This window comes from Panthera leo, chromosome D1 (genome assembly GCF_018350215.1).
Source record: "Panthera leo isolate Ple1 chromosome D1, P.leo_Ple1_pat1.1, whole genome shotgun sequence".
NCBI classification, from domain to species: Eukaryota; Metazoa; Chordata; class Mammalia; order Carnivora; family Felidae; genus Panthera; species Panthera leo.
In genome coordinates, this window is record NC_056688.1 from 10,331,276 (window position 1) to 10,345,630 (window position 14,355).

General features: G+C 41.2%; 1 protein-coding gene across 2 annotated transcripts in view; it reads left to right on the top strand.

The window, feature by feature from the left end:
- Positions 1 to 10,899, top strand: part of BCO2 (beta-carotene oxygenase 2) — a 47,347-nt gene extending 36,448 nt beyond the window's left edge. For both annotated transcript variants that reach the window (XM_042903990.1, XM_042903991.1), the window contains 4 exons: positions 7,284 to 7,421; positions 7,989 to 8,171; positions 8,986 to 9,096; positions 10,627 to 10,899. In XM_042903990.1, coding sequence (XP_042759924.1) covers positions 7,284 to 7,421; positions 7,989 to 8,171; positions 8,986 to 9,096; positions 10,627 to 10,740 — 546 coding nt within the window. In that variant the 3' untranslated portion in view covers positions 10,741 to 10,899. The remainder of the gene's footprint in view (positions 1 to 7,283; positions 7,422 to 7,988; positions 8,172 to 8,985; positions 9,097 to 10,626) is intronic.
- The last annotated feature ends 3,456 nt before the right edge of the window (positions 10,900 to 14,355 follow it).

Below are 14,355 nucleotides of genomic sequence, written 5' to 3' on the forward strand. Positions count from 1 at the left end.
TGTTGCCGTCCAGTTCTCCCAGCACCATTTGTTAAAGAGACTGTCTTTTTTCCACTGGATGTTCTTTCCTGCTTTGTCAAAGATGAGTTGGCCATACGTTTGTGGGTCTAGTTCTGGGGTTTCTATTCTATTCCATTGGTCTATGTGTCTGTTTTTGTGCCATCTGAGTAATGTTTTTTGCCTTAAAGTCTACTTTTTTGTTTAATGTTTGCATGCTGTAATTTTTCCATTCTTACACTTTTAATCTTTATGAATGTGTATCTTGTAAGAAGCATATATTTTAAAAATCCGTTATGCTAATTCTTGACTTTTAATTGAGCATTTAGTTGGAACAGTCACCAATATATTGAAGTTTAAAAATCCCATCTTGGGGCGCCAGGGTGGCTCAGTTGGTTGAGTGTCCGACTTTGGCTCAGGTTGTGATCTCGTGATATGTGGGTTTGAGCCCTTCATCAGGCTCTGTGGTGACAGCACGGAGCCTGGAGCCTGCTTGGGATTCTGTGTCTCCCTCTCTCTGACTCTCCTCCACTCATGCTCTGTTTCTATCTCTCAAAAATGAATAAATGTTAAAAAATTTTTTTTTAATAAAAAGAATCCCATCTTACTGTTCACTTCCTATTTGTGTCATTGTTTCTCTCTCTCCTTTCTTGCCTTCCCTGGATTGGTTAAGTGTATTTTATTATTTGATTTCCATCTCCCCTCCCCAAACCTCATTCCACCTCCTGCCCATTAGCTTGGTAATTAAATATTTTTTTAGGGGTTATTTATTTTACTTCTTTTTTCTTTTTTTAAAAATTTTTTTAATGTTCATTTATTTTTGAGAGAGAAAGAGAGAGAGAGACAGAGCATGAGCAGGGGAGGAGCAGAGAGAGAGGGAGACACAGAATCCGAAACAGGCTCCAGGCTCTAAGCTGTCAGCACAGAGCCAGACGCGGGGCTCGAACTCACAAACTGTGAGATCATGACCTGAGCTGAAGCTGGACGCTCAATTGACTGAGCCATCCAGGCGCCCCAACTTATTTTTTTTTAAGTTTATTTATTTTTCACAGAGAGAGAGAGAGAGAGAGAGAGAGAGAGCACGAACGGGGGAGGGTCAGAGAGAGGGAGACACAGAATCTGAAGCAGGCTCCAGGCTCTGAGCTGTCAGCACAGAGCCTGACGCGGGGCTTGAACTCACAGACTGCGAGATCATGACCTGAGCCGAAGTCGGACGCTCAACCAACTGAGCCACCCAGGTGCCCCTATTTTTTATTTTTTAATGTTTATTTATTTTTGAGAGAGAGAGAGAGGGAGAGGGACAGGGAAAGACAGAGCATGAGTGGGGGAGGGGCAGAGTGAGGGAGACACAGAATCTGAAGCAGGCTCCAGGCTCTGAGCTGTCAGCACAGAACCTGACACAGGCCTTGAACCCACGAACCGTGAGGTCATGACCTTAGCTGAAGTCAGAAGCTTAACCAACTGAGCCCCCCATGCGTCCCTGGTGATTATTTTAGAGATTATAATATGCAGCCTTGATTTAACACAATATATTATAAATTGGTTCTTTAATTCCTTGCAGACAGTGCAAGAACTCTGGAACACATTAACTCTCTTTACTCTTCTCCTGATTTATACACTACTGTTGTTGTATATTTTAATTTTCTTTCTATATTAAACCCTATAAGACATTATTATTATTGTTTTATGTAACCATAGTTCTCCATACCACCCATGTACCCACATCTGTACCTTTCAATTGCTTTTAATTCCTCCCAGTCTGAGGCTTCCCTGTGGAATCATTTTCTTTGTAACAGAAGAGTATCTTTTGGTATTTCCTTTAGTTCAGATATGCTGGTGATGAAATCTGTTTTTGCTTCTCAGAAAAATGTCTTTATTTTACCTTCTTTCTTGAAGAATGTTTTCATTAGATAAAGAGTTCTAGGTTATTTTTTTTAATACTTTAAAGATGTTTGGTTGTATTCTGATTTCTGTTGAGAAATCAGTAGTCAATCTAAGCCTTGCTCCTTTGAAGTTGCTATTTTTTCCTCCTCTGATTTAAAAGAAAACTTTTTTTAATGCTTTTATTTTAGAGAGATTGAGAGAGAGAGAGAGAGAGAGAGAGAGAGAGCAAGGAAGGGGCAGAGAGAGAGGGAGGCAGAGGACCTGAAGGGAAGCCGTGACAGCAGAGAGCCAGTGTGGGGCTCAAACTCATGAACTGTGAGATCATGACCTGAGCTGAAGTTGGATGCTTAACCGACTGAGCCACCCAGGCACCCCATCTCTGACTGATTTTAAAATCTTCTCTTTGATTTTCTGTAGTTAGTCCTAGGATAGCTCTCAGTATGGTTTTCTTTTTATTTATTTTACTTTGGTGTTTTTTAGGGATAACTGAATCTATGGTTTGATGTCTTTCACTAGTTTTGAAAAATGTCACCTATTTCTTCAAATATTGCATCTGGTAAATCCTTTCTCTCCCTTCTCTCTGGGATTGAAGTACATGTGTGTTACTCCTTTTCACTTTATGTTTTTTTCACTTTATGTTTCCTTTTCACTTTTTACTTATGTTCTATTTGGTATTTACCATTCTTGTGTCTCTCTAATAAGCATCTTGTTTTGGATATTTTCTTCTTACCTGTCTTACAGTTAATTTTTTCTTCAACAGTGTCTATTCTGCTGTTAAACCTTGCCACTAAGTTCTTAAACTCATTGCATTTTTCAGTACTTGAATTTTAATTTGGTTCTCTTTTATAATTTCTAGTTCTCTGCTACAATTCTCAGTTTAAAAGAATTTCCTCAACCATATTCAGAAACTTAGAGTCTGGTAGCTTCTATTATCTGGATCCCTTGTGGCTCTGGTTCTGTTGTTATCTTGTTTTGTTTTGTTTTTTTAAACATGCTCTTGTCTTCTCATGTACTGGCTAATTTTTATTGTATACAGAATATTGTGTTTGAAAAATTGTAGAGATATTTTGAGACCCAGGCTGATACTATGTTCCTCCAGAGAAAATTTTATTTACTTTTGGCTGATTGCTTGGGTACATGATCAATTCCAGATATTCTTTTTTTTTTTTTTTACATTGATTTATTTTTGAGAAACAGTGAGACAAAGCGTGAGCGGGGGAGGGGCAGAGAGAGAAGGAGACACAGAATCTGAAGCAGGCTCCAGGCTCTGAGCAAGCAAGCGGTCAGCACAGAGCCTGATGCGGGGCTCGAACTCACAAACTGTGAGATCATGACCTGAGCTGAAGTCGGACGCTCAACTCACTGAGCCACCCAGGCGCCCCAATTCCAGATATTCTTAATCTAGTTCTAGGGCTTGGGATATTTTGAAGCAGGGTACAGTTCCTGAAAGAGCTGGACTACTTCTTGTTCATTCTTACTCCTAGGTGCTGAACGAAGGGGTTTTGATCCAAAGAGCTGGGGGTCTATCAGGGCTTCTCCTTTTTGGCAGTCCTTGAACTCCAGCTTTTATCCCTTTAATTCCTTGAAAATCTCAAAGTCTATTCACTGGGGTCAAGTGTTGGGGAGTTGGTGTAGCCATATATTTATAAAAAGGTAGCATGAAGGATCCTTGTGGTGATTTTATATCTTGAGTATGGTGGTGATCACAGGAATTTACACATGAGAAAACTGCATGGAACTAAATACACAGACACACACACACACACACACACACACACACACACACGTGCATGTTAGCTGGTGAAATCTGAAAAAAGTTGGTGGATTATATCAGTGTAAATTTTCCAGTTGTGATATTGTACTGCAGTTATGCAAGACGCTGTCATTGGTGAAACTGGATGAAGGATACATATGATCTCTCTGTATTATTTTGTTTTTTATGTGATAAAATATACATAACATAAAACTTACATTTTAACCATCTTTAGGTATTCAGTTCAGTAGCATTAAGTACATTAACAGTGTTGTGTAACCATAATCACTGCCCATTTCCACACTTTTTATCATTCCAAGTGGAAACTCTACCCATTAAATAACAGGTCCCTATTATCCTCTCTCTCCAGCCTTTGGTAGCCTCTATTCTGCTTTCTGTTTCTATGCATTTGCCTATTCTAGGTACCTCATATGAGTGGAATCAGACAAGATTTATTTTTTTGTGTTTGGCTTATTTTATTTAGCATAACCTTTTTGAGGGTCATCCATGTTGTAACATGTATCAGAATCTCATTCCTGTTAAAGGTTAAATATCCTTGTATGTCTGTACTGCATTTTGTTTATCTGTTCATTTGTTGGGGAACATTTGGGTTGTTTTCACCTTTTGGCTATTGTGAATAGTGCTGTTATGAACATTGGCACACAAGTATACATTTGAGTCCCTGTTTTAAATTCTTTTTGTATATAACTAGAAATAGAATTGCTGGATCCTGTGATAATTGTATCACTAACTGAAGAACCGCCAGAATGTTTTCTACAACAGCTGCACCATTTAACATTCCCACCGGCGATGCACAGGGGTCCGATTCCTTCACCTTTTCAAAGCACTTGTTATTTTCTTGTTTTGATTTTTTTTTTTTTTATAATAACCACCCTAGTGGGTATGAAGTAATATCTCCTTGTAATTTTGATTTGCATTTCCCTAATGACTAATGAATGATGCTGAGCATCTTTTCATGTACTTATTGGCCATTTGTATATTTTTGGCAAAATGTTATTTTAGTTTTTTGCCCATTTTTTAATCAATTGTTTATTTTTCTGTATTATTTCATGTGAATCTGCAGTGATCTCAAGATAAAAAAAGTTTAATAAAAAGTTATTTTATTTTCTCAGCCTTTCAGCTGCCTTTTTTCTGGAAGCAGTTGCTATCCCTAGGGGACAAGTTGCCCCACCGCCCCTGTATCTTGTTTACCTCTAGGTTTCCGTCTCCCTCCAAATCTCTGCCCTGTTGTTCGTCACTGCCTTTTTAGCTCTCCAATGCCTTCAAACAGGTATTTTATTTTATTTTTATTTTTGGGGGGGGAATTACAAAGCATTTTTTAAATATAATTTATTGTCAAGTTAGCTAAAATACAGCATATACAGTGTGCTCTTGGCTTCAGGAGTAGATTGCCATGATTCATCGCTTACGTACAACACCCAGTGCTCATCCCAACAAGTGCCCTCCTCAATGCCCATTACCCATTTTCCCTTCCCCACCGACCCTCCCATCAGCCCTCAGTTTGTTCTCTGTATTTAAGAGTCTCTTACGGTTTGCCTCCCTTTCTGTAATTTTTTTTTTCCCTTCCTTTCCCCCATGGTCTTCTGTTAAGTTTCTTAAGTTCCACATATGAGTGAAAGCATGATATCTGTCTTTTTCTGACTGATTTATTTCACTTACCGTAATACCCTCCAGTTCCATCCATGTTGTTGCAAATGGCAAGGTTTCATTCTTTCTCATTGCCGAGTAGTATTCCATTGTATATATAAACCACATCTTCTTTATCCATTTGTCAGTTGATGGACATTTGAGCTCTTTCCCTAATTTGGCTATTGTTGAAAGTGCTGCTATAAACATTGGGGTACATGCGCCCCTATGACTCAGCACCCCTGTATCCTTTGCATAAATCCCTAGTAGTGCTGTTGCTGGGTCGTAGGGCAATTCTATTTTTAATTTTTTGAGGAACCTTCACACTCTTTTCCAGAGCAGCTGAACCAGTTTGCATTCCCATCAGCAGTATAAGAGAGTTCCCATTTCTCCACATCCTCACCAACATCTGTTGTTTCCTGAGTTCAAACACCTATTTTAAGCATTTTGTCTAGCTTCTTTAAACTGTTTTCAGTGGAATAGTTGGTCCACTTTACCTAAGCCCCCATTATTGGAAGTGTCTTTTTGTTCAGCTATGGCTTTGCTGAAGGAAAAAAAAATGTTTACATAAATTTAAAAGTAACTTAAAACATCTAACTCTTAAAAAATTCTAACTCTGTATGAAGCTTAAAAATAGCACTGAATCTTTTTTCAGTAAAAACATTTCTGTGTGAGATGGAGGTAATGTGGATCCAGGTATATGAGGGGAAATAGCACATTTTCTTCTCCATCTTACAGTAGTTTTTTTTTTTGTTGTTTTTCTTTTTGCATTTGATTATTTTTTAGAGAGAGAGAGAGACAGAAAGAGAGAGAGAGAGAGAGAGAGAGAGAGAGAGAGAGAGAGAGAATCCCAAGAAGGCCCTTTGTTGACAGGACAGAGCCCAACGCAGGGCTCAAATCCATTAATGGTGAGATCATGACCTGAGCCAAAACCAAGAGTCAGACCCTTAACCGACTGAACCACCCAGGTGCCCCTCTTACAGTATTTCAAGAAAGGAAAATATGCTTAAAGCACTCTTATTGTCAGAAAAAATATACTTATTTTGCTAGGGCCTCCTGCTTCAACATGATCTCTGCAAGGAGGTTGTGTTGGGGATCCTCACTCTTGGTTTGGTGATTCAGTAGGAGGGCTCACAGATCTCAGAAAAGTCAGCAAATGGAAAGGTGCGTGGGATGAAGACTGGAGGAGACCGCCAGGTGCACACTTCCAAGTCTTCTCCCACTGGAGTCACCCAGGACACACCTGATTCCTCTAGCAACTTGTGACAACATGTATGGAATGTTGCATGCCAGGGAAGCTCCCCCAAATTGATCAAGAGTTTTTGTTGGGTATCAGCACATAGGCATATAGCCCCTACCCAACCTCAGTTAAGCAAAGCTCCGTATGCCCACAGGGAAGCAAATGTTCATTATAAATTGCATTGTTTGCATCAACTGTCTGGGTAAAGTAGTGCAGTGTGGCTCAAGACCTCAGGAATGCGAACCCAGTCTTGTCAGACATAATATTCCCACAACTCAGTTCTCAGGTGCCAGCCAAGGAACAGCCATGAAAATGGACCTTTCTTGAGAATGTGCCAGCTTTGAGCAACCCAGGCCTACTAAGTTAATGCTTTAATATGCAGAGGCCTATTCTGACCAGACATGAAAAAGGAAGCACCCCTGTTACTCTCTAGTCTCTCACCCTGCAGGATGTTTCTTAATGGCAGTTATCACTATCAAGACCTCATTTGTGTATTTGACACTACTCCAATAACACATTTTAATTCTTTTTCCGCTAGAGTGTGAGTTCCTTGAAGTCCAGAGACTCTGTTCACTGTTGCATCCCCAGTGTCTAAAATAGTGCTTTGCCTAGAGGTACTCAACAGATGTTTGTGGAATAAATGAATGAATGAAAATGATCGTTCATGCAATTACTTAGGAATGTTTGACTGGATATAAATTATTGGGACATGCTGTTATCCTATGAATGACATTTTCTCATCTCTTTCTTTTTCCTGAACAGGTCTATAATTCAGTAGGCAGATCTTTCCCTCGAAGGTTTGTTTTGCCCTTGCATGTCAGTTTGAATGACCCCGAGGGACAGAACCTCAGCCCATTGTCCTATTCTTCAGCCAGTGCTGTGAAACAGGCTGATGGAAAGGTATGCTTTCAAAGGACACTAGACTAAGACTTTGAATTTTAATCGTGGTACTCTATTCATTGGCTGTTTCCCTCAATCTTTGTTGCCCAATAAGTCTGATATCATTCAGCCTAGCAGGGTAAGGTCATGACAGTCGCTTGCACAAGAGCTGCAGGATTCTGAGTGGGAGTGAGCGCTGTGTTTACCTATCCTTTTTGTGTTTTGAAACAGATTTGTCAATCTTCTAATGGTTGTGGAACGGCTAAGTATTAGATTGGTATTGATCATCTCCACCTTCTGGAAAGCTTGTGCTTACCACAGCATGTCGTTGTGTAGCTATTAATATCTTAGCTTTGGTAGAATAAGAAGGTCACTGCCACCCTGTATGCCATTTGACAGCTTCGTCACAAAACCCGATGATCTTCACGTATTCATACACGTGATGGAAAGAGGAATAATGGAAAAGATGACCTAGAGTCTCAGTTTCCAAGCCCTATTGCAAACTCTTAGTCCCCTCACTGACCTATACTGCATAAAATAGGTGAGAAAGTAAGCAATCACTGCAAATCCTTTTGGGATCTCTTTTAGATTTGGTGCTCCTATGAAAATCTACATCCTGAGGGTCTAGAGGATGAAGGAGGTATTGAATTTCCCCAGATCAACTATGGCCAATTCAGTGGCAGAAAGTATCGTTTCTTCTATGGCTGTGGCTTTCGGCATTTGGTGGGGGATTCTCTGATCAAGGTGGACGTGGTAAACAAAACACTGACGGTAATGAAAATCTTTTTCCCGTTCTGAACTCTTAAAAGACCACTTTTGCCCTTTTAAAGGGCACCCTTAAAAGACCACTTTTTTGAATTAGTTTCTGTTTTGTTAAAGTAGCTCTTGAATTTCTTTTTCTTTTTTTAAAGGAAGGAGTGACTTTTTTTAAAGGTTTTTCTTTTTAATGTTTTATTTATTTTGAGAGACAGAGAGAAAGAGAATGAGAGAGAGAGAGTGAGTGAGAGTGCTTGCATGCGTTGGGGAGAGGTAGAGAGAGAATCCCAAGCAGGTGCCAAGCTGTCAGGGCAGAGCCCGCTGCAGGGCTGGATCTCACCACCTGTGAGATCATGACCTGAGCTGAAATGAAGAGTCGGACGCTTAACCAAGTGAGCCAGCCAGGCACCCCTTGAGCTTCTTTAATATTTAAGCCGCTCAACCATTTACTTTTATTCAGTTTGAGAACCACAGAATCACCTAGGCTAGGGGTATATTCCCTCTGGGGAATCTTACATGAATCCCAAGCCCAGAAAAACAAGTCTCTGTTGGATGTTATTTTTAGAGAAATCATGGGGTTTAGGTTATTGGGACACATAGTTCAGGTCGATGGGAAATTATAACTGCACAGATTGTGTCTGATGATGATGGAGCCTGTAGCTGCAAGCCACCTGCCCCCCTCTATTCAGCTCAGTGAGCCTGGTTCTTTTACTGAATGGATAGTGTACTGACAGCCAGGTGCATGCTGGGAGTGAGAAAAGCTGTTGAAGGCTTCTTGCTCATAACTAGCCTTCTATCAAATACTTTTTTTTGGGGGGGGGTCTTACAGATTTGGAGAGAAGATGGCTTCTACCCCTCGGAACCTGTGTTTGTTCCTGCACCAGGAACCAGTGAAGAAGATGGTGGGGTTATTCTCTCTGTGGTGATCACCCCCAAGCAGGTAAATGTATCTCCCCATCACTATTCAGAAAGAGAAGTGGCACTGAGCCTTTTGAGGATTGTATTCAGTGATGCTGTCAGTAGTTTATTCTGATTCCATTACAGTACTTTCTCCCTTTTCTTCCTCTCCTCCTATGTACATACCCTTTTATCACAATCGTGCTTTATTATTATTTTAAAGTTCTATTTATATCGTCATCATAATTTACATTTTGCATATTCATTTACAAAGAATTTTAACACACATCATCTTATTTACTCATCAGAAGAGCTTTGTTGAAACAGAGAGGGAGGCAAACCATAAGAGAATCTTAAATATAGAGAACAAACTGAGCGTTGCTGGAGGGGAGGTGGGTAGGGTATGGGTAAAATGGGTGATGAGCATTAAGGAGGGCACTTTTCAGGATGAGCACTGGGTATCATATGTAAGAGATGAATCCCGGGTTCTATTCCTGAAACCAAGACTACGCTGTATGTTAACTAACTTGAATTTAAATTAAAAAAAAAAAGAAGAAGACCTTTTTTGCATACCATTTTACACACATGGAATTTGTAACTTAGATAAGTTGCAGGAGCTTGCGTCAGATCTCACAGTGGTAAAGCCAGTGTTTAAATCTCTGTCTTCTGACGTCTAGTCTCAGGTTCATGCCATCATCTGTGCTGCCAGTTTCATTGCTCCAAAAATGTAATGTGGTGAGCCCTAGTTCTCAACAATGTTGATGTCATAACTTCTTGTGTAAGGCAGTCTTATGGCAGATAGGTTCACTTTGAGTACAAGCTTTGATCAGTTATTAGTGGCTGCCTGGGGTGTAGGATTCTGAGACTTTTTAAGGGTTTGACGAGGAGAGTGCTGGGATCAATTACTAACATCTGCCACAGGCTTCAGAGGACTTTGTCCTCATTTCATGTACTTGCCACTCCTGCAATTATACCAGGGCAAGTATCAGTCAGCCTTGTAATGCTGACAAAGTTATTTGTACAGTTCCAAAGTAACTGGAGGCATAGAACTTAGAAAATTTGGAAGAAAAAAATTTCTGTATCCCTTCAGAGATTAAAAAGTCCCAGGTAAAAAGATCCTTAAAGTCAGAGAGATTCTGTGAAAGTAATCGACATAAACAACCTAATTTCTTCACTCTGGGCCTGAACTTCTTCTGCCATAATTTCCTTTTCAGGCTGGTTCAGCAATTCCGCAAACATTCAGTGAATGGATAGCCAAGGCACTGTGCTAGGTGGTGAGGATAGATAGGAAGATGTGTAAGACATGATCAAAAGAATTCTGGGGCGCCTGGGTGGCTCAGTTGGTTAAGCATCCGACTTCAACTCAGGTCATGATCTCACAGTTCGTGAGTTCAAGCCCCGCATCAGGCTGTGTGCTGGCAGCTCAGAGCCTGGAGCCTGCTTCAAATTCTGTGTCTCCCTCTCTCTCCGCTCTTCCCCTGCTCATGCCGTGTGTCTCTCTTCTTCGAAAATAATTAAAACATTAAAAAATTAAAAAAGAAAAGAATTTCCAGTATTGTTTTTCCTTTTCTAGAATGAAAACAATTTTCTACTAGTCTTGGATGCCAAGAACTTTGAAGAACTGGGCCGAGCCGAAGTGCCCGTGCAAATGCCTTACGGGTTCCATGGCACCTTTGTCACCATCTAATGGAACAACTCACAAGGCCTAGAAACTAAGTTTACAATGAACATTCTCTGTACAAAAAAAGAGAGCAAAAAAGGCACCTTACCTTCTAAACTGTAGAGATCTGGTTGTAAAATTTCTATTAAAAACCAAATTCTTGGGGCGCCTGGGTGGCTCAGTCAATTGAGTGTCCGACTCTTTATTTTGCCTCTGTGCTGAGTGTGGAGGCTGCATGGGATTCTCTCTCCCGACAGCCCCTCCCCAGCTCTCTGTCTCTCTCAAAATAAATAAACTTTAAAAAAACAAAACAAAACAGAATTCTTGAGATAATCACGGTTTTATGTTTTCTTAGGGCTCTTCCTTGAAAACGTGAAGCAAGTGTTGATACAACCTTTTGAAGAGAGTTTTAAATTTATATTTACTAGATACATCTTTCTCTAGGTAATAAGACTACATGAAAGAAAAAGAGCTGGGTCATCACCACCGTCAGACAGAGTGGTGACAGAGGTCCTTACACTTGGGAGAAAAAATACAAATAATCACAGATTGTAAAATACGAGTACAGCTCTAAAAAAGCACCTTGTTTTTTTCCATCACAGCCTGCCTGTTAGCATGGGCTCTAAGGAGCTTACAGAGGACAGGAAGCCAGCTACGTCATGCTTGGAGGCTTTCTTCCAAAGCACCTGTTTCTCCACTGTCCACGGATGCCACATCAGTTGAGCCACCGACTGCCACCTTCCACCCCACCCCCAGCTCAGCCTTGGGAGGGTGTTGTTTTGAGGGACGTCACTAAGATCAGCCATTTCTTCTCATCTCCAGAAATTGAAGAGTGGGTAGTTCTTCATTTGGTTGGGCAACAGGTGGCACTAGAGGCCATCTAATCTCCATGCGTCTAAACCCTGACAGCCCGAAGCCTCCTATGTCTGTCACATAAACCACACTCTTGCCAACGCCTTCGAGATCCTTTCTTCCCTTTCCCTTCAGTTATACCTCCTCCCTGCACTTAACTCCAAACCAGGACCAGTTAAACTTTCAGTGCTCCCTCTGCATGTTGAATGCTGCCGGAGAACCCTCCTTGACTTGTAGTTTGGGACAACCGTGAGCTCACTGCAGAGTCAGTTTCTTCCCAGTTTTCCTCAGGAGTTACAGCCAACATCATAAACCCTGTCCTCTGTAGTGAAGTGTTCCCGCAGGCACAAAAATGCCACCTGTAAAGGTTTACATTGTGGCAGTAAAGGGAAAGCTCTAAGTTTGGTGTCTGGGTTGATGAAGCACAGAGTAAAAGCAGCAGGTACCAGAATGGCAAGAAGATGGCTGAACAACTCACAGAGATGTGGAGGCTTCGAGGCTGAGGTAAGCATAAGAGAACATAAATCCCCTGATATTTCACAGAAGTCCTCAAAGACAGGAGGATTGTTTTAGATCTTATCTGGTTCTAAAGGGTGGAAGAGACTCCAGATGACATCTGGGAAGTATGCCAATCTGATAATGTCTTTCCTCTATAAATCTTTACTCCATCCTAATCACAGGGTGTGAAGTTCAAGCATATAAAGGTTATCAGTACAATCATAAGATTTTGACCCAAGGATGTCTGAATTCTGCCGTGGCTCTGTCATCTATGAGGTTCTTGAAGAAGAAGACAAAAAGGGATCAATGACATTTTATTTGTTTATTTTTTAAAATGACTATTTTGAAAGGTGGGGAGAGGCAGGGAGCGGGAGAGGGAGAATCCCAAGCAGGCTCTGCACCATCTGCACAGAGCCCGACTTAGATGCTCAACCTACTGAGCCACCCAGGCGCTCCACAGTGACATTCTAGAATATGCCTCTATCTATCTATCTATCTATCTATCTATCTATATCTATATATTTATTTATATATTTATATATTTAAATATATCACTCTGATAAAATTGAGTGACCAGATGACTAAGGCTGAAAGCCTAGTTAGGGCCTCTTCCTCTCCCTAAGCCCAACTCCTCACTCACCAGGGTCGAGACTCAAGGAGAGGAGTATGAGGCGCATATGGGAGGGGAAAGGGACTAGAACCCAGCCTAGTGACTTTGTTTTAACTAATTATATCCGCAAAGACCCATTTCCACATAAAGTCATGTTCTGAGGTACTGGGGGCTCAACACACTAATTTTGGGGGGACATGATTCAACACATAACAGGATCACTGACGGTGAATTTGGTGAATACCCTTAATTTAAAAATGTAGAGCAAAGGCTCTGCAAATGCAATGCCATATTTTATTTAAGTAATTGAGTACAGCAATTTCTCAGAAATTCCTTTTGCTTTGTATTTTGATTCCTAAGACTTCATTCAGAAAGAGTCAAGCATTTGTGTAACCATTGACCATTAATTAGACTGCTTATCTCCAATATGGTCAATGCCTGCCAAGTACTGTTTTACTGTAAGTGATCTTGTATGAGTAATTCACTTATATGGGCCTGTGCTTTCTTTAAATTTTTTTTTAATGTTTATTTTTGAGAGAGAGAAAGCAAACAGGGGAGGGGGAGAGAGGGAGACACAGAATCTGAAGCAGGTTCCAGGCTCTGAGCTGTTAGCACAGAGCCTGATGTGGAGCTTGAACTTGTGAACTGCAAGATCATGACCTGAGCTGAAGTCGGACACTTAACTGACTGAGCCACCCAGGTGCCCCTGGGCCCATGCTTTCTTATCCATGAGAGGACTGGACTAGAGTGTTTATCTCAGAAATATCTGAAGTTTATTCTTTGACGTTTTTACAGCCCACTGGGGGATATAATAAAAATATTTGAAAACATGCTAAAAATGTTTGGCTACATGATAATGCAGAACAAGAGTATGGAACTGGAGACAGGAGACATTTGAAAGAAATCACGATTTGGGGCCTGTATGCCTGTTACTCTCATGATTTAATCTATCCTTCCTGGAACACTGCCAGCCACATGGTTAGATATTCGATAAATATTTAGCAAAGGAATGAATGGAAGCAAGAGGTGACATAATACTGGGAACTGTTAAGTAGTGTGGATACTCCTTATAAGTAGATGTGGGGAAACATGATCCGTTTACTCCAGAAGTGTCAACATAGGACAGAGAATTGCTAATGTGTGTGTTCATGACTGCATGTGTTCACACTGTGATAAATGGTTTTATGCATGTGTGTGGATGGTAAGGAAAGCTTGAGAATTTCCCTTAGTAAGAAGAATCTTTACAAACAGTCCAAAGGTAATGTCATTTATGAAAGTCAAGTGCTCCTACATGTGCCCTGAAATTCCCGCTCCCTTTAGGCTATAAGTAGGTTGGCCTTGAGGCCCACCTCTGAGTAACCAGCCAGGGGAGGTTATTATAGCCAGGGCTTTCTAGAAGTGAGTGCGAGGAGCATGTCACAGAGGTCCTTCCAGTATGCAGTGTGGCCAGGCTGACCCTCACGTCCCGAAGTGGCCTGAGGCTGAGCAGACCTTGGAACGAAAGACACTGAGACCTCACCCACGTTTTCTGACTGCTGGTAGGTTTACCTACCTTATCCCGGCTCTTGCTGTCCAAGAGACTGACGGGACGGGACGCTTTACTGCCTCCGGGCCAGCAGAGGGAGCCAGCCGCATCGCGGAGCCGAGAGCGCGTCCCAGGGCGCCGGCCGCACTGCGCAGCC